The sequence below is a fragment of the Thunnus maccoyii genome, chromosome 21 (genome assembly GCF_910596095.1).
Source record: "Thunnus maccoyii chromosome 21, fThuMac1.1, whole genome shotgun sequence".
In the NCBI taxonomy this organism is placed as follows: domain Eukaryota; kingdom Metazoa; phylum Chordata; class Actinopteri; order Scombriformes; family Scombridae; genus Thunnus; species Thunnus maccoyii.
In genome coordinates, this window is record NC_056553.1 from 7,623,433 (window position 1) to 7,651,408 (window position 27,976).

The 27,976-nt window shown below is 38.5% G+C and overlaps 3 protein-coding genes across 12 annotated transcripts in view; 1 reads left to right on the forward strand and 2 right to left on the reverse strand.

Moving 5' to 3' along the window:
• abi1a (abl-interactor 1a) overlaps positions 1-10,303 on the reverse strand; it is a 53,201-nt gene extending 42,898 nt beyond the window's left edge. For 2 of the 10 annotated variants that reach the window (XM_042398964.1, XM_042398961.1), the window contains exons 1-2: positions 10,180-10,287; positions 8,537-8,814 (exon numbers count right to left, since the gene is read on the reverse strand). In XM_042398964.1, the coding sequence (XP_042254898.1) occupies positions 8,537-8,653 (117 nt within the window). In that variant the 5' untranslated portion in view covers positions 8,654-8,814; positions 10,180-10,287. Of the gene's footprint in view, positions 1-8,536; positions 8,839-10,179 lie in introns of all 10 variants that reach the window. The other 8 variants (XM_042398966.1, XM_042398963.1, XM_042398958.1 and 5 more) reach the window with 7 other exon arrangements.
• Positions 10,304-10,461: 158 nt separating this feature from the next.
• On the forward strand, positions 10,462-20,382 carry acbd5a (acyl-CoA binding domain containing 5a). The gene is made up of 13 exons (XM_042398967.1): positions 10,462-10,689; positions 11,026-11,152; positions 12,179-12,299; positions 13,031-13,103; positions 13,236-13,353; positions 15,174-15,383; positions 15,485-15,676; positions 16,102-16,196; positions 16,288-16,498; positions 17,354-17,556; positions 18,552-18,611; positions 18,714-18,823; positions 18,926-20,382. Exons 2-13 carry the CDS (start codon positions 11,056-11,058, stop codon positions 18,936-18,938), a joined length of 1,503 nt encoding a protein of 500 aa, XP_042254901.1. The 5' UTR covers positions 10,462-10,689; positions 11,026-11,055; the 3' UTR covers positions 18,939-20,382.
• A 108-nt stretch (positions 20,383-20,490) lies between these two features.
• mastl (microtubule associated serine/threonine kinase-like) lies at positions 20,491-27,960 on the reverse strand. Its single transcript, XM_042398948.1, has 12 exons — positions 27,626-27,960; positions 27,403-27,540; positions 27,147-27,286; positions 26,615-26,703; positions 26,414-26,520; positions 26,159-26,318; positions 25,814-25,962; positions 24,050-25,108; positions 23,405-23,546; positions 22,137-22,250; positions 21,921-22,022; positions 20,491-21,516 (listed from the first exon to the last, which is right to left on the reverse strand). The coding sequence occupies exons 1-12, from the start codon at positions 27,791-27,793 to the stop codon at positions 21,359-21,361; spliced, it is 2,526 nt and encodes an 841-aa protein (XP_042254882.1). The 5' UTR covers positions 27,794-27,960; the 3' UTR covers positions 20,491-21,358.
• Positions 27,961-27,976: the final 16 nt, after the last annotated feature.

Here is a 27,976-nt window from a genome sequence, read left to right on the forward strand (position 1 = left end):
ATGGTCAACTGATCTTTGAGTTGGACAAAACAAGACATTTGAAGAAGTCATGTTGGTGGTCATGTGATGGGAGTTTTTTCACTTTTGTTGACATTTTATAGACAATGGAGAACAACGTCCATTGATTGGTGCCATTTGGGGATGTTTGATTCAGAAGTGGATCCCCTACGTTATTCAGTTCTCTACAACAGCTACAGGGACTTTCTTTCTTTACTTTCTGTTGGACTAAAAGATCATTTCTATTGGACTGAAGTTTTGTTTTGGAAAACCGTGGGAATCTCGAGCTCTTTGCCCTGTCTATATTATGCCTCTACGTAATTAAACATCTATCTCAAAAATCCAGTATCGGACATAGTAGAAATGGACTAAAATATGAGAGTACCAGCCAGGCTGACAAACACCAGAATTACACTTTAACTTTCTAAACGCTGGTACTGGTTCTAGCACATTTTGTTTAAATAGCATCAGCGGTTCCTGGAGGTGAAAGGTCTTGATAGTGTACCATTACCATGTCACTTCTTGCTTGTTGCAGATTAGAAGTGGAGCATACCCAAAAACTAAGCTGAAGGAGAGTTAAATTTAGTAGATTAAGCCAAGAAGAAGCTAGAGAAGCTAGTTTTAATATAAACTGTAAAGGGGACTTATCATGCACATTTCCAGGTCTGTATTTATATTCTGGGGCTCTACTGGAATATCTTTGCATGATTTACAGTTAAAAATACACTACAGTTTATTTATCTTATACTGGCTCTTTATGCAGCCCCTCAGTTCAGCCTCTGTCTGAAACAAGTTAGTTGTTTTAGCTCCCGTCTCTACAAGACTCGCCTCCCGATGAGCCCGCTCTGTTCTGATTGGGTAGCTCAGCAGTAGGCAGACTTCCAGCCGCTCGGGAGGCTACGTCAACAAACATATATAAACTTTATAAATACATCTGTGTAGGTTTGAGCCCAAATCAGACCTAAAATATACAAGTGGACAACGTGAACAACCTTAGCAGCAAAGGCTACCAACAGACGGTCGTTTGTAGGTATGCGCCAACAATCTGATGTCATCACAGGAGGAAGTATAGGCGACATTGCCAACGAAGTGTCCAGAGCAGCCATGTTTAACATCTGATACATTATAACAGTATAAAACTAACAGAAAGTCACAAACAGTGTGATATGTCCCCTTTAAAACAATGAATCCTGATCATCAACCTGCTCAGAAGGAAGAGAAAGCATCCAGACCTTTTAAATACGAATCTGTGACAAACTGAACCCCAACAGAAGCCACCCGAAGGGGACGAGATAGCGAAAGTGACACTGGAACGTGTGAAGAATAAAGAAAAACCTTGCAGAAAATCCTTCCTCGAACTAACTCTCGGCTCTTTAAAACTCAGCAGCGCGTTAGGTGAATTCATAATTTCTTCCTCCTCCACCGGGGCAGATGGAGGCTGACTGAAAGGCCATAAGGTCCACCTGACCTTGAAGAACTGCCAAATCGCAATTAAAAATTCCTTCAGTATGTCAGAGAAGGGACACAAAGGGGGAAACTTTACACATGGACAAAACTCATTAACCTTTCCCCGAATGATTTGGTAATTGGTTTGTCCAAAAGCAGAAAGTCAGTTCTGTACCTGAGGCGACACAGTTAACTGATAAACAAACACAAACGTTAATCTATTCTTCAGATGACCTGATTGTTGGAGGAGGTTTCTCTTTCCTGTTTAGAAAGGAGCAGTAAGAATAATCCATTAAAAGGCTGGAAATTAACTGGAAAAAGCAGACAATTTTAATCCCAAACAGTGAGCAACCAATTTCTGAGACTCCTACGTTTTAACCAGACTTAACGTATCAGTCTTACAGTCTGGACCAAACCAACCCCACTCAGCTGAGGGGGAGGAGTGACAGGTGGTCAAAAAGGATGAATGGGCCTGGCTGGTAGGCTGAGAGCCGCTAGGCCTCTCCATGGTGGGAGAAAAACCAGGCCACTCCGCACACACACACAGAGAGAGAGAGAGAGAGAGAGAGAGAGAGAGAGAGAGAGCGAGAGTCAGAGAAAGAAGGACAGGAAACGAGGACTCAGAGTAACCCAGAGAGACAGAGCGGTGGTTTTTTGTTGAAAAAAAAACGCAATATTTATCACCTTCAGACGAGACTGGCTCTCTTCCAGGGTAAAAACTCACATTGATTCTCCTGGGAAAAACAGCCCAGAACAGGTACATCAAGGTTACACGACCAGGACATAAAGAGGACATCTCTCTCTCTCTTTCCCTTTGCATCAAACTCTTAATTGACGCTCTGCATTCTCCTGTCAGATGGGGGGGGGGATGCTATCCATGTGCAGTGAAATAATATACCATAATTCAAAACTGCTCATTTAGGAGCAGCCAGAACTTCTCTGTTCTAGTCCAAAAAAAACACAAGTGGGCATCATGCTGGCTCAGCAGGCTCAGTCACATGTCCTGAGCTTGCAACACTGGGGGTTTGAATCGGCTCATGACCTCTATGTCTGCCACATAACATCACACTTCCATTTCCCTGTTCCTTCTTACTGTACGCCATCTGTAAAGCAGAAATGATCGGGATGGGCATCATCTGAAACTTTCAATTTTTGTCAGACTTTCAGTAATTAACTGAATAAACGTATGGGAATTACTGCATATAACAGAGCTAAAAATGTATCACCAACATGGGTACGAATAGCATGAGAGCAGGTATGAACTGGTTTGGAGGTGGAGTGATGGTGAAGGGCTGTTTAATGCCAAACAGACACATATAAGCATTCTTGCACTGATACAGTATAAAGTTAACTGGAATGGAAACAATCAATTAGTCGATCAACAGCGAATGCAAAGTGTGAGGATTTGCAGCTCTATAGAATAAGTTGCACTAGTATGAATGTAATAGGACATAACTACTGACAGGTATGTATCTCTTCAATAACACTTCATAGTAAAATAACAGGACGGGAGAGGATATGAGATCAATGGAGCTCTATTGTGTGGTGTGAAATAGTCATGGAGGGTGTTTGTGGGTGCGGGTGGGAGTGGAACACACACATTGTGGGAGTGGGCGGTAATGGTCAGAAATCCAGCGTGAGTAGGCGGGAGAGAGATGAAGAAAACAGTCCCGTGCAGGGCTCTAGTTTTGGACCGTCGGTCAGACGATATTTGATGGGAAGTTTTACGGTTTTATGACATTTCACGGATATAAATTTAACAAAAAAAAAATATTTACAGCTGTAAGTTAAGAAAATGTATTTTATTGTGTGTTTAAATTAAGTGTCATCTGTTCAAAGAATAAAAAAAGTTCAGTAAACTACGAATAAAAAAATCAAACATTTGGTGCCAAAAGGCTGCTGACGATACTCCTGCTTTAATCTCTTATCTTTACTAAGTTTTGTGACGAGGTTTTAAGCTTTTCAGCGTCACAATTAGAACAAACATCTAGAGCTGCAACTAACAATTATCTTCACTACTGACTGAACTGTAGATTATTTAATCCATTCATCATTTTGTCTATGAAATTTTTTTAAAAAAAGGTGGAAAAAACATCATAACTTCTCAGAGCCAAAGGTGACGTCTTCAACTTGCTTGTTTTGTCCAACTAACAGTCCAAAACCCAAAAAATATCAAATTAATAATCATGTGTAACAAAGAAAAGCAGCAGATTCTCCTGTTTATAACTGACTAACTGATTAATTCTCTAATCAATCAATAGACTGATCCTTTCAGCTCAACTAATATCAAACACAGCCTTAGAGCAGCTAATAAAAAGCTGAATTTATGTATGATTGGTTTTATAAAAAGCTACAGGACATCAGTGTGGTCTGCCAGCAGGACCAGGTGGCCCACTTTGCATTTATGCGTCCTTGTCACAGAGGTTAAACAAACATGGCGCTGACTTGCATCAATGACATGAATAAAAAAATGACAGCAAAACATATTTTAAAAAAAAGGGACTGGAATAGTTTATATGTGGAATTATTTGAAATAACTACAATAAACAGGATGATACGAAACACCAGATACATGAGATTAATCTCAACCGTCTTAACATGAAACTGTGTTTTCTGGCTCTATTATTAAGCCACTTCCTGACACGGAGAAGGCATTTCCAGCGAACCAATCCAGAGTCAGCAGGGCAACAGGAAACATAACTCTGACCTGTCAGTGCGTCATACGCTATACACACCGAAACACACACACACACACACACACACACACGCTTTAAAACACTCCCTTGGACAAACAAAAGTCACTATCAAGTTGTGAAAGTGGGCCAGTGATCTGTCCTTGGTTAAAAAGAGAGCTTTCACCATCTGCCGCAGCCTGCTGAGCCGCAAACACACACACACTCACAACACGGCAGCGTCCATGACAAGAACACAGACAGAGAGAGAGAGAGAGAGAGAGAGAGAGAGAGAGAGAGAGACAGAGAGAGAGAGAGAGAAAGAGAGAGGGAAGAGGGGATGGAAATGTGAAGGAGGAGTGCTGCTGAAAAGGACGAGCCGATTCAAGCTGAGGCATGTTGATATGTGTGTGGTTCAGCTGGGAGTGCACAGTTTTATATGTGTGTGTGCGAGTGTGTGTGTGTATGTGTGTGTGTGTGTGTGTGAGAGGCAGGGAGAGAGAGTATCTACAGCAGACAGAGAAGGCTTATGAAAAGTGCACTACTGTTAGTCCGACACCGGCGTCTCACTGAGCTCGCAACGTGTGCTGAAAAGCTTACAATCCTACTTTTTTTTTTTTTTTTTTATGTCAGCACTTTAAACAAGGTGCTTTGGGGAAATACAAGGACAGAATCACAAATCGGTGAGGCGCATGGAACAGAACTTATCACGGGGTTTAAGTTACCAACATTTACGCTGATCGGTTTTATATAAAACACTGTATGTTTGCTTGTTAACATCCAGAACTTGGAAAAGCTTCCTCTTTAAATCACAGCAGCATGAAGATGTTGACATGTGAGGTCATTTTTTTGTGCATCTTATTTGCACATTTTACTGGGTGGAGATTTTTGGACACAAGACTATTTTTTCACATCAATTTGGCATGAAAGTAGTCAGATTTACAGACACTAAACCTTGACACTGAACTACTACTTATGCTTAATTTCTTAAGAAAAAGAAACAAGCACTAGTGCTCTGAACATGCTTTTATTTTTGTTTGTTTGAGAGGGATGCAACTCCAGTTTGTCATGACATTTATTGTCCCTGTAGAGTTTAAATGGACATATTATAAGTCTACGTCTAAATTTTAATATCTGCACAAAATATGAGCAGATATAAGTAATGAAATACCATCAGTATCTACCTTTAAAACTATGCTGGCTACTGTTTACACATGTTCCACACAACACCTGAGTTTCAGTATCTATAACCTGCACGTTTTTCATTTAACAAAAGAATGTCAAAGTTTTCAAATGTCACATTTTATCTGAACAAACGCAGCTGCACAAGAACTTTGACTAAATAAAATAATAAATAATTGAACCTTTAGTACTTTAAATATTACAGTTTTCATTACTCTGTTTTACAGACATATTACAGTCTGTAATAGGTTTTGGTATCCAACTCTACAAAATAATGAATTCTTATAATTTTGGTAATAAAAAATAATAATAAAACTTTATTTATATAGCAGTATTCTTAACAGTTATAAAGTGCTTTACAGAAAAAAGAAAAAAAGAAAATATGAGAGGAAAATGCAAATAAAAACCAGCGATGACATCATCAGAGGAGATTCAAAAGTTAAAAGCAGGAAAAGGTTAAACCACAAGAAGTTTGCATAAAAGGGTGAGAAAGAGTTCAAGCTGAAAGGTTTACTAGCAGAGCTGCAACGATTAGTCCATTCATCAGTCTGTCAGTCAACAAAAAACTAATAAGCAACTATTTTGATAATCGATCAATCGTTTTGAGTCTTTTTTTTAATGCTAAAATTCTCTTGTTCCAGTTTCTTGAATGTGAATATTTTCTGGTTTCTTTGATCCTTTATGACAGTAAACTGAATATCTTTGGATTGTGGACAAAACAAGACATTTCAGATTGCAGCTTTGTGAAACAGTGATCAATATTTATCACCATTTACTGACATTTTACAGACCAAACCACTAATTGATTGACTGAGAAAATAATCGACAGACTCCTGAGTTTTGGTACCAAAACAAGACTTTTTAACCATTTTTTCTTCTAACAAAAGAAACTAAAGTTCTCAAATGCTAAATTTTATCTAAACAAAAGCAACCTTATAATGACAATGTCAAAATAAAACGGCATAAACGTTTATTTAAACCAGGAAATATCTGACTGAAGAATAAGTCAAGACAACAAATTTGATCATACATTTAATGCCAACTTGTAGTACTTGACCGATTTTGTTGTGGACATATTTTGGTCTGTATTTATGCTCATACTGACCATCAGAAGATCTCTTCATAATGCACTTACACTGTAAGTGATGGGGGACAAAACCCACAGTCCTCCTGTGTAAAAATGTATTTAAAAGTTTATCTGAAGCTAATATGAAGCTTCAGCATCCAAATGAGTCAAATCCAGTAGATATCTTTCAACGTTACAGTCTCTTTAGTGCCAAAGTTCTTCTTTTTGTTACTATTTTTCCACTGTAGCTTAACAGGGAAACACTGAAAGAGGAAACACAAAGAGGGAATTTTTATGCTAAAAAGACTGTAAATGTGGCAGATTTCCACTTGATATGACTAACTCAGACTGCTGAAGCCTCATATAAGCTGAAATTGAAAGCACATTTTGAAGGGGATCTTTAAACAGCCAGAATAAACAGCAAGAAAAACCTCTTTCACTATTCATGAGCACCTGACTGCTGTTTAAAGACAGACTTAAAAAATCGTGAACTTGTCCTTTAATATCAGCAAAAGTGATGGATGTTTGACAGCTCATGATCTCACTGCCATCCTTCTAAAAGTAACTCATAAATCAAATTTAGCTTTTATAACTTAACATGCATCATTTCTGCTTTTATATACAGATGTTAATATATTGTGTTGATATAGAAAAAATCAGTTTCTAGAAGGTTTTACAGCTGGCTGTGATGAATAAAATCCAAAACAAGTCAAACATAAAGCCACATCTGACTACCAAAAGTGGAAGAGAGAGGGGGAAAAAAAAAAAGCTTCATCATTTTAGGCTAAGATGGGGCAGAGATGGTAAAACTGCTGTCTTATATTTGTTTGCGTGGGCTATATCTGGCACAAAGCTTCAGAGCTGTGCCTCATAATGCCAAATCATGCGAGGACAAGAGAAGAAAACAAAATTACAGGGAGTCCTGGGGGAGTACAGCTGGAATGGACACACCCTCGCAGGCTGATATGCTGAAAAAAAAAAAAAACGCTTCTCACCACCGCTGTTTGTCACTAAATTTGTCCTCGGGAAGATCGCTCTGACTTTTTTTTTTTTTTCCACTAGTGGCTCACCACATGTTTCACTGTGCCAAATTTGAAGAAAAAAAAAAAAAAGAAAGACAACAGCCATCTGTGGTCATGGTGATAATCATGTCATCACAACAACAAAACATTTACGTCAAAATAAGAGTTTTGTTTTTTTTAAAAAAGCAAAACACAGAAGATTTCACAACATTAAATTAGCTGCTTTACATCAAGATATACAAGACTGAAGCAGAAGACTGATTCAAGCAAGATCTGTTCCCATGAATAAGTTGAGGGAGGAAAAAAAAAAATCAATACTTCCAACCTTTATTGACCAACTAACAATGGCTTTACATTCCTCCCACTATCTCACAACCCTGCAAACCCAACTAAATTAACCAACATGAGCATAAAAGCTTATTAAACTCAAAACAAACAACATCCTACAGATTCACATGCATATAATAGATTTTAATGTGGCATAATAAACTGTATATAAGTCCATATACTTCCAGTGTAGTTCCTGTAACATCCCAATGGGGAATTAAGCTGTTTCTGCGGTATTAAATGGTGAGTTTAATGACCTTATGGTATGTAATGGACTGCTATGTTACTATAATATGCATATAGACTCATAGAGAGGCTGTGACATTTTAGTTGAGCACACTATGAGGCAGTGTCAGCATCAATTAACGCGAACAGACTGCAGAAACTTTCACTTTGAGGTCTCAAAATGAAATTAAACCTATTTTCTTTTTTTCAAACAGCTGATGCATGTTCGGTGACCTGCTGTAAAACACGCAGGCCCTCCCTATCAGCGATGAGAGTGTGAAAGCAGTTTTTTTAAAACGACACTGTAATAAAAAAAAAAAAAAGAAAAGGGGGAAAAAAGAAGTAGACACACCCTCTGTGTAAACGGAATAAATGTGATCAACGGTGTGAGCAGATACAAGCGGTCGAGTATCCCACAGTATTTGAAAGCCTCGTCATCAAACTGTTATTACAGCTTTGGGCGGAGAGGATTCAGTTTCTTTTATCCACATTTCCTGTCCCAACAAACCATTCAATCCCGAGCTTTTTCGCGACAACAAAAAAAAAAAAAGAAAAAAGAAAAAGAAGGTTGAAGATAACGTGGTGGCTCACTCACTTACCTGGACATAATTGGTCTCGCAGTAGTCGGCTACTCTGGTGAGGTTTTGGTAACTCTCCACAAGCGCTCTTTTACCGGCCGGGATCTCTTCCTCTAACAACATTTGTAGCTCTGCCATCTTTACATCTCTCCGCAGAGCCTCCCTTTCCCTCTGATTCCCCTTTGATTGAAACAGCCACCAGCCCCAGCTCTGCCTCGGAAAAAAAAAAGAAAAACTCCTTCGTCTGCTATTGTGGGATTCCTGCCCTCGCTTTGGCGTAACCTCCAGACAAAGATCGTCTGTGTAAAGGAAGAGGAGTCACTCTAGAGTGAAAAAAATGGGCCCAGATTAAAATTGTAGGCCAAATGTGCTACTTCACAACAACATTCATTAACATTTTATATATGTATGATTATATCACTATTATTCAGTATATGATCATATTATCATTATTATCATTATTATTATTATTATTATTATCATTATTATTATTATTAGTAGTAGTAGTAGTAGTAGTGGTAGTAGTAGTGGTAGGAGTAGTAGTGGTATTTCACTTTAAAAATGTTATACTGTCCTTTTTAATTGTATGTATATGTTTTATTTATTTATTCTATTTATGTTATTTTTCTTTTTTCTTAACTGATGGCAATTCGTGTAATTTGTGTAACTATTCTGGATTATTTTATCTTGATTTTTTTGTTTTGGATTTGATTTATTAATTACTTTTTTTTTTTACTGTAAAGCACTTTGTAACTTTGTTTTATTAGATGCTATATTAATATAGTTATTGTTATTATTATTATTATTATTAACTGCAATTTTGAAACTGTGTCACCAGTATCCCTAGTATTGTTTTTTCAAGTCATGTCAACTTTGATGAAATAGCCTAATAGAGCTGCAACTGACTAATTATTTTCATTATCGATTAATCTGTCAATTATTTTCTAAATGAATCAATTTTTTGGTCAATATAATGTCAGAAAAATGATGATCAGTGTTTCAAAAAGCCCAAGATAACGTCCTGTAATGTCTTCTTTTGTCCCGACCAACAGTCCACAACTTAAGTTACTCAGTTTGCTATCACAGAAACTAGAAAATATTCACATTTGAGAAGCTGGAATCAGGGAATTTTTAAGTTTTTTCATGACTCCAAATGACTCCAAACAAATAATTGATTTTCAGAATAGTTGCTGATTACTTTAATAGTTGGCAACTAATTGATTAACTGGCTTATCGTTGCAGCTCTATAGCCCATCACTAATCAAAAAATTGTCACAATCTGTACAGCATATGACATCTTCTATCCTTAGACTCAGTTCAGTTTTTTACTCTAAATTAATATGAAATATATGTGAAACTAGAATAGACTTTACATTATAATGTTGGAACTATGTAGAAATGTAGAAGATACTAATTTTGACCATAAAATGTACATTTTTGGCTGTGTATCTTTGTCACAAACCCTAAAGTGACATATTTAAATGTCAACAATGTTTTGTTTCGTCAGATGAAGAGATCAAAACCCAAAGACAGTTTAATAATCGACAAAGAAAAGAAGTGAATCCTCACATTTGAGAAGCTGGAACTTAAAGAATCTTTTAAAAGTTAAGAACTTAAATAATCAATTGATTATTGAAATCGTTTCATACTTAAATAGTACTTACTTTTCTGTCAATCGCCTAATTGTTTCAGCTCTAGATGTCTCACAGCAGGCAGTTGTACTCGAAAACAAACACAGAGTGAGATCTCTTGCTTTTCTCCGCTGACTGCCTATCAACGTCCCAACTGGAGAAAAAACTGGATCATTGCTAGAGCATGCTGGGATATATAGTTTTACACTGAACTGTAGATACACTCAGTTTTCGCAATGAATTCTCGATGCCATGAAAGTATTATAACATAACAGTTTATATTTCTCACCTTTTAATTAATTTACAGTCTATTCAGTAAACTGTTTTCGTTTCTTCTTGAAACCTGCATGCTTGACTTGAAACTACATTTCCACTTAACCGTTTTAGTGGACGCGGAGGATTGTGGAGCTTGTAGGCGACCCGTGGAAGACTACAACTCCCAGAGTACACCGCTGCCTGGCTTTATTTAGCTGTTCATGGCGTCTGGTCGAGTGCTAGTGACAGGTCGCCTTCTGACAAACAGATAGGCCGGCGGATTTAACGGTTAGTGTCATTTGTTTTGAGTATTTCTACCGAAAGTTTGGATGTATGGTTAGCATTTAGCATAAATAACGGACTATTTAGCCCTGTGACGCATACCAGATGTGTCCTAGATACACAACCTCCTCCTACTGGTGGGTTACTGGTCATATAACGAACTGTAAGCTAGAAACAGTAACTAGCTAATAAGTTTAGCTCGTCGCCTTGACGTTGTATGACTGATTTTTTCGTCGAGAGTGAACAAAAAATGCCGTAGTAGAAGTTCGCTTTAGCCTATTTTTTTTTTTTGTTGACGTCTCTCACGTTGCAGTGGTGTTTTTGTTTACTGTCTGTCTGCAGGTTTTGTGTTGACTGTGTTGTGTTGACACGATGGAGGTGGAGAGTGTCAGCTTGGAAGATGAAAGCCGTTTGACTCGGCTGAGGTTTGACGCTGCCGTGAAAGTGATCAAGACTTTACCCCCAGATGGTGAGTGTCATGTAGACCCAGTTTAACCAGTCAACCCAGCGGCTTTAAACATGGGGGGCTTCCGGGCAGAATGGTGTCAGTGGTGCAGTGCAACAGCTTGGTCTGCGATTTAAAAGGCTTAATCCACTTTACGGACAGTAAGCAGAGCAGACTGCCAGCTCAATGCAGTAACACAATCACTTTTTAAGATAGTGGTTCCCAAAGTGGGGTCCAGGGACCCCTGGGGGTCCTTGAGAGGGTTCCAGGGGATCCTCAGAAAAGGGGAATCACTTATTTTCACTATCAAACCCTCCAAAAGTAACACAATGCCAGAATGTGTGACTGTTTTGGTCATTGGTTTCATATACTTTCTGTAATAAAACATTTAAAAGTAAATATCAAATCAGATGAGGGACCCTGGGACAAAATCTTATCAAACCACTGTTTTAAGATGTATATAAAAATACTCTACTTTGAATAATAATATGAGTCTGATATGTTTTTTCCACAAAAAAAGTTAAACTATCTTGCTAAAATCCTGAAAATGACACCTACTCCTTCTCCCTCTTTAAAAATGACAGAATATATAGATATGCAAATATATTTTCTCTGGACACAACATGTTTCCTAATTCATTGTTAAGTCCATTCTCACTGTATGTGCACTGGGGGCTTCAAGTTTCCACATCACACTTGCGCAAGTTGAATATTGGACTGGGATTGGCTTTCAAACTATTTGCGATGTCACCAATCGTGCTCTTGGACCACACCTTAAAGTCAGATTTTTAGCGAGCACAGAGAAACTTTCCACTTTTTGAAGATGAATGTGAAAACAGGCCTCTAGTGTCAAACTCTGCACATACATCATTCTGCACAGTGAAGCTCAAACATCCAACTGTAGGAAGAAGAAGAAAAACAGATTTTTGAGTGGAGGGGGACTTTAAAGTCTATCCTTGATTTGCAAGAGAAAGAAAACAGTAGAAGTAATGCTTAGCAAGCAGTTAAAAAAAAATCCTCTTTTCTTATAATAAACATTTCTTTCTCACAGGTCCCTTTCAGCCCTCCAATGACATGATGCTCAAGTTCTACAGTTACTATAAACAAGCCACCGTGGGTGCGTGCAATATACCCCGACCTGGCTTCTGGGATGCAGTTGGCAAAGCTAAATGGTAATGACGAAAAGAAATATCTAGTTTTTGTCTCTGTTCCAATAGGCACTGGATTCCTACATATGCATGAACAAGGAAAATGTTATTGCACTGTCCTGATATATAATCAGTTTCATTATTCTTGGCACTTACTGGATTAATTTTCCTTTAGGGGCAAGTCCCACTTGCCACACTCTTAAAAACAGATCATGAAATGATACTATGAATAAACCATTGAATGTTTAAACCAAAACACTGTTTAACTTGTGCACATTGCGTAACATGTTGCTTTTCACCCTCACTGATAGCACACAGTTCTCTCCACTGGGTTTTCTGTCCTTGTGTTACTCTGTAAACTGCTGCTCAGTCTCAGGTTGTGTTAGGTGATCTCTGGACTCGGTGCGCACTGAAATGTGGAATGTGACCTCTCGCCCACTAGGCTGGACGGTTTCTCTTGTTGTCCTGTGACACTGTGTGGGGGTTTTGCAAGTGTATCAGGAAATTAGACAAACACTTATTTTAGGAAATGCCTTTAGTTGCTAGTGAATGGTTAAAGTCTCTGTCAGCCTTTGACTTTCAGCTAACAAAGAAAACATTGGCCTCAAATGAACTTGACAAAGATAAAAAGTGGGGCAGGAGTACTCAAAACCAACTTTCATGTTGTAGAGTCTTTACACTGTGAACAGCTTTGCTTATTTTACTTTATAAAATGATATAATAATGTATCTTTAATGACTTTTATTATTATTCAGGGATGCATGGAACTCTCTTGGAGATATGCCAAAAGAAGAAGCAATGGCTGCCTATGTCGATGAAATGAAGCTGGTATGTTTTCACTTATAAAAATGTCCTTTTTATAGAATTTTGATCATACAGGACCTCTATATTTGTATGTCAAACACTTCTAAGAGTGATTTATTAATTTGAGTAAATTGTTGCTGTATTTGCTGTGTGTAGATCCTGGAAGGTATGCCCATGACAGACGAGGTGGAGGAGCTACTGCGGGTCCTCGGCCCGTTCTACGAGCTGGTCGAAGAGAAGAAGAAGATCACTCAGATATCAGACTTGAGCACAGGTAGGTTTTTACTCAATATGTGGAACTCCTTCATCTTTCGCTTTTTTTTTGTGATGTCAAATATAGCATGTGGAGCTTAACCTTTTTATAATTTGCCTCTTGTCATATGCTCAGCCCGTTTGACACAGTTTGCTAGGCAACTGGAAGGCAAGTACATCACTGTGAAAATACAGTAGTTTAGTATGTGTCTGGTGTTGTAGTTAGTAGTCATTTAGTGATCTTGCAACGCATGCTGAAGTAGCAGTACAGAATATGTGGCTGAGTACATTTGAGTTTCCTGTTGCTATCAGACTTTCATTTACTGCAGATAAGTTTTGTGTATGTTACGTCACTGAAAATTTTATCCTCTGTTTTATTCACTGAACTTAAACTACATGAAGACTTTGTTCAGCTCCAAACAGCTATCCTCTTGGTTAACAGATACTATTAAATTGTGATTGTTAGCCTTATAAAAACAAAGGAGAAAACTTGATGAACCGCTACAACCTGCAGGACGAGGGTCACGTGAACGACGGGAACAGTTAAGCCTTGATAGCTCATCTGTTTGTATTGTAGGAGAAAGTAAACTATGATACAACTGTCACTGGAAATTTAGTAAAACTCTACAGCAAAGCTTTAAAAAACTTGTTATGTTTCTTAATTCTTTCATCAATATTTAGTTTTGTCAAATAGTGATTTTAACGATGCAATGATAAAATGATTATCATGAGAGAAACAAACCAAAGACATGTTGCAGCCAACTTCCCACCAAAATGTGACATTATATCCGTTCTGAATATTTATCCAAACATAATGGGTAGTTAATATTATTTTCAAAACTACATAATCGATCGATCATCAATTTATTTATATAGCACCCTTCATACAATCCAAATATAATTCAAAGTGCTTTACAAGTGATTGACAAACACACAGGATGGTAAATGTGGAGATAGATACAAGTAAAATACCAGAAAGGTGGCTTATAAAATGCAAAAGTAAATAAATAAATAATAAAAGATGATAATAATAGATCAAGAAGAAACAATTTAATAAAACCTACTTAAAATAATTAATTGAATAAGACAACAATAAAAGAAAATATAAGTAATAAAAGACACAAGTCAAAAAATTATAAACACTACACAAAATAAATAGATTAAAATAAAACAGTAAAATTTTATCAATTAATCTGTATACATACAGACTACATAAGGATTGCTTCAAATTAAGTTAGTTCTCAGTTTCTCAATGTCAGTATCGTCCGTTAGACAACAGCTCCACATTCAGTAGTGCTCAGCTGGCAGTGAACATGCTAGCGGTCATCATAGTTCAGCTACGCAGTCACATGACTCTCACTCCGTGTCTAGACAGTAAGCGTGTCTAGACAGTTTTTCATGCGCACGTCACACGCAACAGACACACTCTCATTTTAATCTATGCAGCTATCTGCAGCGGCTCCGTCTCAGCCGTGTGTCACGGGCGTAACCACGACCTTAAGCTTCATTTACGCTTCAAGTGTGTTTTCCACCGTTGTACGCGCGTCACTACAGTCATGTGTGTTATATTTATGCTCAATGCTGCACCTGAACACTTTCAGTGTAGACACACAGACAGAGCACACACTCCTACTGCTGCTCTGCTGACGTGCTGCTCACGCTACGTTTGCTGTCTAGACACGGGGTCACCTCGCAGGTCATAGGGGTCCGTCGAGATTCTCCCATAAAAATGGTGTTGTTTTGATTTCAATTAGTATGTGGAAAAAGTATTATGAACCGTTTTAAAGAAGCATTTATCTTTCAGTGTTACGATCTTGTAATAAAATCTGTTTTGTGATGCAGGATTCGGTACGATGCTGAATTCAATGCCGTCAAAGAGCGTCGCAAAGAGCATCGTCAGAACCATGGAAATGAACGGCACTCTGGAGACTCGGCCTGCTAGGCTCAAATCAAAGGAAGTCAGGGAAAGGTCAGAGGAAGAACCACAAGAGGAAGATGAGGAGGAGGAGGAGGAGGAGGAAGAGGAAGTACCAATAAGAGAAGTCAGAAAAGGTAATAAAAACTACCTGAGAAACTATTTTGAAGTGGGTGTTATTGTTAGAAAATATCACCAGAAGAACATTTAGATTTTTTTGTTGTCCTTTTTATTTCAGATAAAAAATCAACAGCTTCACAGCCAAAGAAGAAAAGTTCAGCCAGGAGACACAAGGCGCCCCTGTCAAACGGTAAAGTGGCTAACGGGGTCGCCCACATGACCAACGGGAGTCACTCCAGGGCCGCCCTGAACGGCGACGACTCCCAGGAGAGTTCAGCCTGCGAACCTCTGCTCAACGGCCACCACGCAGGTAGGAAAAAACACAATACAGCCGGTGTAATGATGTTGGAATGTTCTGTTTTCAATCGACACTCATTATGTCCACCAAACATTTCAAAATGGTTACCGAGGACTCCGCACTCGCCTCACCCCGCTGCCTGTGGCTGCCTGTGCTAGTGTGTGTCTGCGGACCATGTGATCAGATAATCTGCTAAGCTTCATTCCTCGAGCTGTGACACAACTCTGAACACTGAATCTTAACACTTCACACATCAGCTGCTCCTGGGACAGTTTCAACGGAGAATGAATGGCTCTGTTGAAACAGCACACAAAGGCCCAAATTAAGTGAACGCTGCCTTCCCTCCATGTCAGTCTGTTAATTACAGTGCCGTTAGCTCTACATTACAATACAGGGTGAGTCTGAGCCTGTTTTTTTCCCCCCTTTTGTATTCTCAGATCTCACTGTAGATGTGTCTGGTCCTGTCCACCTCGCCAGTGACTCAGACAGTGAAGTCTATTGTGATTCTGTGGACCAGTTTGGCCAGGAGGAGGCAAGTAGCAATTTTTAAAACTGGTCTGGAAAAAAAGGGATTATGTCGTATGCAGTGGTATAATAATAATTTTAACGTAAATGTTCTCCAGAGCTCAGAGCATAACCGCTCTCTGGATGAGCTGGACGAGGAGGAGAACCACGTCCTGCCGCCTCTAGATCACGAGACCCACGAGGATGTCGTAGGTCCACCGCAGGTCATCAGGTGCGGAGGAGAAGACGGGGACACCGGTGGAACGATGTCCCAGAGACAGAGGCTGAATGTGGATATGCCGGACAGCTCCTTGGTCAGACGAGGGAGGGGTGAGGCTGCTCTCTGTTTATACTCCGAGAACTTTGGTGTGTTTGTGGTCTGCACACATGACGTTCTGAGGACGGCAGCCATGTTTGTTTTCTTTTTTTTTTTTTGGCAGTTTGCTTCATATTCTGTAGCATTTACTGAAACTTAAAAGGATAACGTCATTTGAATCACTTCAGAGATTACACCATTGACCCCAACCATGGATGCAAATAGGGCTGAAACTAACTATTTTAATTATTGATTAATCAGTTATTTTCTCGATTAATTAAAAATGTCAGAAAATGGTGAAAATTGACGATCACTGTTTCCCAGACCTCAAGATGCAACCTCAAATCTCTGGTTTTGTCCCAACCAACACACCCAAAGATATTCAGTTTACTGTCATAGAAGACTAAAAAAAACAAATATTCACATTTTAGAAGCTGGAACCAGAGAATTTTAGTATTTTATTTCTTTAAAAAATGACTTAAAACAATTGATTGATTTATCAAAATAGTTGATGATCATTTTTCTGTCGACTGACTGACCGATTAATTGACTGATTGTTGCAGCTCTAAATGCAACTGCTCCCCAACCAGTGTTTTTTGTAGATTTTAATGCCTTAAGTTGTAAAAATAATTGAAATAAGATAAATGGCACATTGCTGCAACAGATTTCATGGTCAACAATATTTTTTCCCAGGTTGTCCAGTATTGTAGGAGGTGAATTGACTTGAAAACCTGTTGATCATGATGCTTCCAGTATAAATCAGTTTTTAGTGATCTAGTGAAATTATCTTGTAGCTCTGTTTGTCTTTTTGGCATTTTTTTTTTTGACTCTCCAGCGACACATAAATATATTAATTCCTGTGTTTTTAGGCTCTAGGTCTCCAGGCCTCGGCTCTGGAGCTCTGGTGCCCATGCACGGGGGTGGAGACGGTGATGGGGGCAACTGGGGAGGAGCAGTAACACCCGCGGGGAGCCTGAACGAGCAGATCGTCGTGGCGTTGGCCAGACTGCAAGAGGACATGCAGAGCGTTCTGGAGAGGCTGCACACCCTGGAGGCTCTCACTGCTACACAGGTCAGACCAGTCTGTCCCCTCATTCACTGAGAATTTGCCCAAAAACTGAATTTTTAAGTGATGACAACAGAGACACCAAAGTCATCCAGTTATACAGGAGGTCATTTCAAGTGCTGCTCTAAAGCCTAATCATAATTTATCTTGGATTATATTACAGTTCTCATATGTTAGGATGGTTTGTGTTGCACAGAACAGGAAGCATTCACATAGAGTTATATATGAAATAGAGAACTGCTTTGAACTACGTGAGACTAGTTTCTGTGGTTGGATAGGAAGTGAAAGTGGTGGTTAACGTTCTTTCATCTGAAATAAATCTCGCAGTGTGTGAATTCACTGTCTGCTTTAATGATATAATTAAAAAGTTGTAAAATGCATTAATTTAACTGGCTTACAATAAATGCATTTAGCTTCAGAACAGCTGCAGCTCTAATTGTCTCACTTTTGCATACTTTAGTTCCCTGTTTAATATAAAAATCTAGTTACAGGGGCAGATAATCTAATAATAGTTGACTAAACAGCTGATTCCTAAAAGTTTGGTGCATGCTGATCATATGAAGTTAGTAATAAGTCTGCATGTTGGCAGTTTATACAGAAATGTGTTTTATTTAAAATGATCTATTAGCTGTTGTAGTAGTAATAACTTCAGTGTAGAGAGGCTGTCTAGTGAATTAACCTTTCAGCTCCACGCAGCTTCAGCAACCATATTATTTTTTGATTAATGACATGATTAAAATCTGACTCAATGTAAAAGTCATTTCTAACAGACTGTGTCTAATAGACATAAAACGGCGCAGCAGAGTTCACAAAATGAATATTGATTCCGTGAAGGTGTGATTTCAGTACCTAGATGAGAAGTAGAGCAGATAAGCACTTTGTACTTTGACACATTAAACAACAGGAAGGAAGGATGGATCAAATGTTTATCTTTTCCTGTTTTTTTTTTTTTTTTTACAAAAGTTTACTGACCTTCCTTTTCCAATTTCTTCCTTTTCCAGGCAAGATCAGTGGCTCTGTCTCCTACTTATGCAGCACCGCCAGTGAATAAGAAGAGTCAGGTAAACCGATGATTTATACATCGTTTTAACCACTTTGACGAGTTTAATTTAAATAATACCGATTGTTCTTGTTATTCATTCTTTAAACTCTTTATTTTCTAGAAACCATCCTGGTGGCCTTTTGACATTTCTCCAACCAGTTTGGCCTTCGCTGTGATTTGGCCATTTGTGGTCCAGTGGCTTATCCGCCTATACCTGCAGAGGAGGAGAAGGTACTCTTTTCTTTTTACAGAAAAAAGAGTGTGAAATTAATGTAATGCATTTTTTAAGCATGCAATATTAAATTGAAAATGCTTTTTTTTTCTTTTTCATAGACGAATCAACTGAAACCGCTCACATCCAAACACCCATGGACATAAAGAAGAGTCCTCTAAATGTCTTTGGTTGGGTTGCTAATGGCTGTAACTCCCCCCTGCTTAGACCCACAGCCCAGTAATTTGCTTTTGCACTATGAAGAAGGCACCAAGAGTAATGAGTGAGAGTTAAGAGATCTCTCAAGTGTGTGTGTGTGTGTGTGGTACTGTGGATGTGGAATCAATAAGAAATATGAATGTACGGGGCTTACACAACCTTTTTGATGATGATGATGATGATGATGATGATGATACCATCCTACTGGAGTCTTTTTCTCTGTATGAACTGGTTTTGTGTCAGGAGAGAAACGGTTGAGATCCTGTCAGAGTGTTTATAGACCAACTACAGTCGCTTCTCAATGATTTCTATAATAACTAAGGCTTTGTTGCACAAAAAAATGGGCCTCATCATTTGTTGTTTTTGAGCATAATGCTTGATGTGGTTATAAATTTTCACTTTCATTAGTTGCCCAGGCAATGCTGCTAAAATAAAAAAACGTTGTAACAACTAGTTTAGAAGGGAGGATTGAATGTAATTATATATCGTGTCAGATTCTTTTTAATTCTGAGAATAAGTTAATATTTATTGCTTTTAGCAACAGTTACAATGAAGGCGTTTCTGGCCTGATTTCAGCTGTATAAGTGAGGTTTATGTTTAAAGTGACTGCTAAATGTTGTGTATAGGTTTCAGATGTGTTTTCATTGCCTGTCCTACTGCATATCAGTCTGTGCTTTTTGGTCACAGTGGTCCGATTCAGCGTCCACTTCCTGTTTTATTTCCAAATAGAAAAACTGCCTCAACATCGTAAGATACATTTATAAGTGGCATTATGGTTTCCTACACTGACATATTGTAGCGTACCTGTTCCAGTATTGGACCAAATTAATATTTTTAAAAAAATCACTCGACCTACTGTAGCAAACTATGAGGTGGTGAGAATCTCCATCCGACAGTCACCGCCTCAGTTCCTGCTCAGCTATCTGATTATTAACGCATAAACACTCGTCTCTGTATGTGTCGTTTACGCCGTCACGTTTTTCTATGTTGTATCATTTTAAATGTGTGATGTAGTAACATGTTTGTGGAGAGATTTTTGTCTGAGTGATAGTGATCATGAACTGTTTGCAAAAGCAGTGAGATCGATATTAAATTGTATACAATAGCTGTACAGTTCAGATGATTAAAATGCAATATTTTAATTGCATTTCCATGTGTTAATATAGAATATGATATCATATTTACAAAGATTTGCATCTGCAATAGCACTAACCTTTCCAGAGCCATTATGTTTTAATAAAATAATAGTTTACCTTTCTACTGAAATATGTACTAAGGCTTTCTCACCCTCTCTGCCTGTGGATAGAGTGGTGTTTGCATGTGATAATCTAAGCCTCAAATAAAATTTTCATAAAGCAGATTAATTTGTCTGGATATTTTATTTTAAACACAATTTAGACTTCTTTTTGAAGTCTTGTTATTGTGACATTTGGTGCTATTTTACATACAGAAAAAGGGCGCAAGTGCATCATGTTACAAACATTTTATTTGTATTTTTTCTTAGAGTGAACGAGATAAAATTTCACAAGAAGTGAGGAGCTCTAGTGAACTTATCTAAAAACCAAGTAGTGTAGAAAACAATCAGGATATCACATCAAAATGACAAACAAATAATGACATAAAAGCAGGAAAACAATTACAAAAGTACCTGCTCCTGTCTTAAAAAGACAACTAAATGTTATTAACAAGATTTACATATAAAATACATTATTCGTGAATATATTATCATGTTTTCTTTAACAGTATCGTCCCCCTCGGAGAGAAATTCAGGGGGCCCGCCCACCCAGTCTACTAACAGCAGGGGAACATCGCAATGATGGAGCGTATTGGCACGGACAGTTAACATCAGGCAGGAAGTGCCACATTTAAATGAACTTTCATACATAATTAATCAATTTAACCACAACAACACATCAAAGTCTTGTAAGAAAAACCAGTAGCAAAGTAGTATTTTGCTAATAAAAGAACCAAATATAAGACCTTTAACTGCTGCATATGTTAATACTTACTAAGGCATAAAATACATTTAGAGACTTTCTACATTTTATACTCTACAAACTGAGCATTCAGCTATTTTAAGGCTTTTATGACCGGTGATTGCACATATGTAAAATGATTTCTTCAATAATACGACCCTAAATGAATAAAAACTTTACTACAGTGCAGAAACGGGTCTGATTTTTACAGTTTTTAACGACGAAAGCCAGTGATTCATGAACAACTTTCTCACTTCAACAGACCAAAATGTCCTGAGTGTTCCTTTAATAAACTTCTTCAAAGTGTGACAGACCTTCTGTATAATATATACACACACCTCTCATATTTGCACTAAAGCTCTACAGACTGAAGCCGGACACGGCAATGTGCTGAGCGTTGTTTCTTGCGTCAAAGTACGAGGTGTCGGTTTCGTCCTCTGGCTGAGGTACGAAAGGCATCGGCTGGTTCTGCAGGTTGTCCCAGTCCAAGCCTTCAAACAGGGGGTGGCTCTTCAGTTCTGGTGGATGTTCAGACATATTCAGACAAATTAGCAAAATGCTTTTCCCATTTAATTTGGACAATTCCAACAATTAGATTCAATACCCATTTTGAGTAAATGTAAGGACAATATTACATTTATCCCAAATTAAAGTTGTTCAGTGCTGCAATGCTGGATTTAACTCCTTGATCACAGCTTTTTTTGACCATCTAAGTAGGTTTGTTAACTGATAATAATTCAAATAATAAAAAAAAGTTTAAAAGCTTTGATTAAGTTGTTGACAGGTGTGTTGGATCAAAAGACTGAAGTCACTTTATTAATGACTTTTTGGTCCTTCATCAGGTAAAGTTCATGAATTTAATGATGTTCTGATGACCTAATCGGTGTTTTAAATTAAAAAACAATAGAAAAGCAGTCCTCACCCTTTAGACCAGCCCGTTTTGTCATGTCCATCGTCAGCAGGATTTCAATGGCATTCCTCGAATTGTCAGACAGTTCCTCGTCTCCCTCAGGCCAGGGGATATCTAAAATATGTGATGGTGAGATGACATTAAAAGTGTTAATTGATTTCTCAAACCAAAATTGAATATTTTGCGGTTGATGTTTGAATCGTGATGCTTGTACCAAACCAAACTCACCTCTGTTGAGAATATTCTGGAAGACCAGTTGAGGCGTCTCGTCATTGAAAGGCGGAACACCTGTGAGGAACTCGAAAAGACACACACCTAGCGCCCACCAATCCACCATGCAGTCTGGATGGGGGGCAAAGAAAAGTAAATCAGGCTGCTGGCCTTGAACGCTGCTTCCTGTTAGAGGGTGCACTACTTGTATTGCGGTGACTGAGCAAGAAGCAGCGACTAAAGTTGGATTAAGTTACAGGATGAAGGGTTTCACATTCCTCACATTTCATTCACAACAGCTAAAGACAAAGATTAGGACTGTACTTTACTGCACTTTGATGGGATATTAATACAAGAAACCCTTATATTCAGCCAATAAACAGTTAACCACTGTGGCCATTTTCATTATCAATCAAACTGTCTTTTTGCAAATCCAATTAAAATGTTACATTGAGCGCACATGAACCTTGATATATGTGTCTAGAATTATAGTTTTAAAAAAGTAATATTGCTTCCTAATTACTGCAATCATGTAAAACCAAAATGATCCTAAATATCAAATTAAAAATAAACTTGACAGCAGATGAATAGGTTAAATATACATGTCATTGACTGACTGCTCATGAATTCAAATAGCAGCAGTCATGCTACAAAAATGGTAGGAAATATTGGCCTCAGCCGTTAACATTTGAATAAGTAATAGCATGTTCAATCAACAGGTTATTATTAGATGACATTTTGCATATCAGGTGCTAAATGTCACAAATAAAGTCAGTTTCACAACACGTTGGCTATGTGCCAAGATTACCCCCAACCTGCAGGTTTTAAGAGCAGAAAAATCCCATTTTGCCCACTTACAAGCATTTCAGCCTCAACAACTCTGATTCCCAAACAATGGTGTTAGCTCAATGTTAGAAGACCTAAATGGCCTTTTTTTTTTTATAAACCTTTGTAATCACACCACTTAAACCGCCATCCCCTTAACTCTGATCAGGCCCACAGTTTGTTCACCAATTCAAAAGGGTAGGAACAGAAACAGTGGGGATAGGGGGAATGGAGGGAAAATCAGCTCATTTCCTCTAGGGTATTAGCAGGCTGGGTGAACATGCGAGCTCGCTTGCAAAAATCAGCGATATCGTTATAAACTTACCACAAGGACCACTTCCTGAAACTCAAAGAGAATGTCTGTCACAAGGGCTACAATGTCAAGTGTCCCATGTTGATACCAAAAAAAAAACAACCAAAAAACAGTGTTTGGCTGTCTCTCTTGAATGTTCCTCTCTTACCATGTGGTTTTCCCAAAAGAAGCTCTGGAGCCAAATAGTCCGGGGTTCCTAGAATGGGTGCACCCTCAACAGGCAACGCGCCTCTTCGGACACTCTTCGGTGTCCTGAAAGGGGTATGAGAGGTCGACATGGGCTGAGGAGTCTGATGGAGGAGGAAACAAAGGAAATGTGAGATAAAATGGTTAAATGACTCTGATAGATGGTTGACACTTTGTCTGCCTAAAACATCAGAAGTTGACTTATTTAAATGTCTGAGTTTGTCCAACCAACAGTCCAAAATTCAAAAGAACTTTCCTAAAAATGGCAAAAATCTACATCGGATCAACTTTTTTCTTTTGTATTTTTGTTTTAAAAGACTTAAAACTTAAAAAACAATCAATTAATCATCAAACTTTTTGCTCTTTAATTTTCTTTGCACTGATGAAGATGATGAATTCATGAAAACGTTTTCAAAAACTACATGACATGCAGTTCGACTACTTTATTTTTATTTACATATTTTTCACACAGACAGAAACCACACAAAAATCAATGGTGGTTCGACTGCTTTGAGAAATTCTACAACAGCTAATGCAAAAACCAGTTTCCCTCAAAACTGTGACTCTGTTTAAGAAAAGCAATAAAACTCAAACTGTAACTTTGTACCTGATAGAGAGAGCTGTTGGAGTTGGATCTTTTCTGCACTGGTGTTGCAATACCCGACCCAGAGAGATAAGAGCCTACTGCGGACACATCCATAGCCTCCATAGACCCGATGCTACATCGCGACACCCCCGACATGTTGGATCGGTTGATGGAGCTACAGTAGCTGCGGAAAGCGACAACGTTTCTTGGTTTGAGGAACGAGGGGGATTGTGCCACGCCGAAGGCCAGATCAGAGTGCTGGTTGAGAAAGGAAGACTTAGATTCACCTCTCAAGCCAAAATGACCAAGTTTGGGTGTTTCAGCAGCGACGACAGAGGGAGTTCGTGGTAGTGATTCGGTCATGAATGAGTCTTTGTTCTCCTCTTGCTCCTCAAATGAATCTAAATGTCTGTTTCTGGAACACTTGCTTGGCTTCAGAGACGCGTGGCTGTCGATAGTGAGAGACGTTTCGTGCGCAGACTCATCGGAGTCGAGGCTCAAGCTCCTGCAAATGTCGCTGTTCCCAGCAAGCGGTGACGTGAAGCTTGAATGTGACAAATCTTTGGCTCCGTCTTCAAACGTGTCCTCTGTCGGCTCTTCCAGTTCACAGAAGAGACTCTTGGCCACAGCGATGGGACTGGAGCGCTTTGGGCCCCGGTCTTGATCTAACCCGATTCCCTCAGTGGAGGCCATGAAGTCACCCATTTGGATGTTGGAAAATGCTCCAGTCAGGCCCGTGTGAAACCTTGTAGTCTTCTCTGGTATCTCATAGCATCTTTTATAGTCTGCAGTGCTCTTCTTTGCTGGGAAGTGCGATGGCTCTGGACTTCTTTCTAGATCTGAAAATGTTCTTTTCACAGATGAGGGAACTGCAGTTTGATCATCTCTATCATCCGGAGGTGTGGACTCTGGTTTGTTGGTTTGAGGCTTCTTCTCTGCAAGATGGTCTGGAGTTGACTTTTTGCTGCTGGCCTTAGAGGACCCAAAGGGGCCCGGTGTTGTTGGGACACGGTCCTGTTCAGGCACTTTGGACTCAGAGTGTGCTCTCCCCTTCTGTTCATTAGTATGTTCATTTTCTTTCTGAAGAAGAAAGAAAATAAGGAAATTATTGTCACCACTAGTGTTTCACAAAGCGGTAGCAGCAACTAATTTCAACTCAACGAATATGGCAAGAAACAACTTTGAAACTGCGATTTAAATGTTATTCTTTGAAGTGTAACTTTTTGTTAATGATCTCTGCACTCTGCAAACTAATTGACATTGTGGGTGTATGTGATGTGCTGTTGTGTGTAGCTTTGTATTTTGTATGGTGTGTTCTGTGGGGTTTTTTTTTTGCTTTGTACTGTTTGTTGTTATGCTGTTGTATGTTTTGATTGTGGGGGACTACGGATGCAAATTAGCTTTGAGCTAATTCCAGTGCAGCGCATCTTTAATGTTTAAAACTGCACACTGTCCCAATCAATAAATCAAATCAATCAGTCAATCAATCAATCAATCGCTGTTTTAATTTTTTCTGTGTTTAAGATAATTGAAAACTAATGAAGGAAAGCTATGTTGTAGGGTTTTTAAAGCAAATTATTAAAATACCAAACATATCTTTGGCTAAACGTTTTCACTAACATTACAAAACTGTGAACTGTATTATGAATGACAATACAAATACTAGATCAGGACTTTATATTCAGAAATACTTTATATTAAATTACTTAAATCAAGATTTAGGGTAAACAGTTGATCAGAACATCTGATCTAAATATATACATTTATAGGTTTACAATCACTCACCTCATCACACTCCCACAGTGGACTGACGCCACCTTCAGTGTCAGTGGTGCTTCCTGCACTCATCGTCTCAAACCTCTTTCTGGTCTTCAGCAGTGTGGGAGTCAGATTTTTAGCCAAGTTATGCGGACTAAACACACTGTTGTTTGGTCCTATGGAGATAATGCAGATAAATCAAAACATTGAATATATTTGACACATATTTTAATGTAAAAATGTCACCATGAGCTATATTACATGCCAGCTTTTCACAAATTATTAAAAAGTACTTCCATAATCATTCTGCAGGGTTAATGGATAAATAATTTTTTTTAAAAAGCCAAGAGCTCTTGGATATCTATGACATACCCATTTTCCAAGGGCGGCGAGCCAGAGAGTGCAGCTCATCTTTTTTCGTCAACAAGGGAGAGCCAAGAGAGCTATTCTTCTGTTTAATTTTGCCACAGGACATGGGACTGGACACAGCAGATGCACTGCAGTGACGTTTACCTTCTCCTGCAGGTGTATTCTATGTTTGATACAATGGGGAAAAGTCATTATACAAAACAAACTATAAACGCAAAATGAACATCTCTTCATGATAAATGAGACAAATTCACTCACGAATCCAAGAGAGGTGATTAAGGAGAGGACTTGACCCGGGGTGCGGAAGTAATCTTTTTTAGGTTTGGCCAAGGACGGGGTAGTAAGGATATCCATAAGACTCAGTTCTGATAGAAACCACAAAAGATGAAAATAAAGATATTACTGACATTAATGGTGGTTATGATCACTTTGTTGATTTGTCAAGCTGATGGGACTTACCTCTATCAAGCTTGACTTTGGAAAGGCCGAAGTCTGTTAATTTAATGTGACCCTCGTTGGATATCAGCATGTTGTCCGGTTTCAAGTCCCTAAAAAAAAGTAAAAGTCAGATAAATTATACAGGTTCTCTTTAAAGGAGTTGTATTGTTCATTGTACTGGAAAAACTTGTTCCCTCTGATTTCTGATCACGTCTAAATGGAAAAACTGGTTTTAATTACTATGCTCCTTGCAAATTGCAAGCTTGCAGTTAAACTAAACTTTGAATTTAATCTCTCATTCCTTTTCAAGAATTAAAAACTCTCTACTCAGAAACTTTGAGAGCCACTTATATGTTTTTTCTTTAATTTGGAACTAATGTCGATCATAAATATATCTCTAGTTTGAATTTCCGTTTTGCATGTCTTTACTATTATACTGCATGTTTTTTTTTCTTGTACACATCTCTTGAAAAAGAGATCCTCACCCAAATATCAGTCCCTCAGCATGACTCACATTTAACAATCACCTCAAATGAATTTAGTATCAAAGTACCTGTGGATTATACCATGACGGTGTAGGTAGTCTAAAGCCAGTGCAACCTCTGAGATAAATTTGACAGCCATATCCTGGTCAAAATACCCATAAATGTGGAGAAGAGATTTCACATCTCCGCCGTTGAGGTATTCCATCACCTGTAAGAAACATGAAAATGAAGATTCAGCCACAGCTGTACAAGTAATAACATCACAAAGTGGCTTATTGTAAATGTACTTCGTGCGAGTGTTTTTTCTTTTGCTATTAGTGTTACCAGAAAGATCTTAGAGGCTGTCTGAAGGGAGTAAAACAGGTGAACCACGAAGGGGCTTTTGCTCAAAGCCAGTGCATCCCTCTCTGCCTTCATTTGTCCCGTCATGTTTTTATCAACCATCTCTGCTTTCTTCATTACCTGGAGAACGGAAAAAAACAGTGTTTTAAACTAAGCTAGAGTCTCAGTCCCGGTTTTAATGTTGTGAGACACCAAACTGACTCACCTTAATGGCATATAACCGGGCATTACACTTCTTCCGCGCAAGGTAGACTTTACCAAATGCTCCGCGGCTGATGGGCTTCAAAATGATGAAATCCTCTATTGAAGGCGGTTTAGGAACATCTACAGATTTATCATTTGAGCTGCATTTGTGCTTTTCTTCTTCGTCCATGTTGTCACTGTTTTCAAAAGAGGAATTACGTTGTGTCAGATCAGTAACAGCCAGCTAGCTATAATTACACTCCTGCATGACAGAACAACAATCTTCGGTTTGTTTTGAAAATTTGAATCCACTGCTATTTCGCGGGGTCCTCTAACCTCTGTTTTAGTTGTTCACGTAACTGCCTGTATGCGA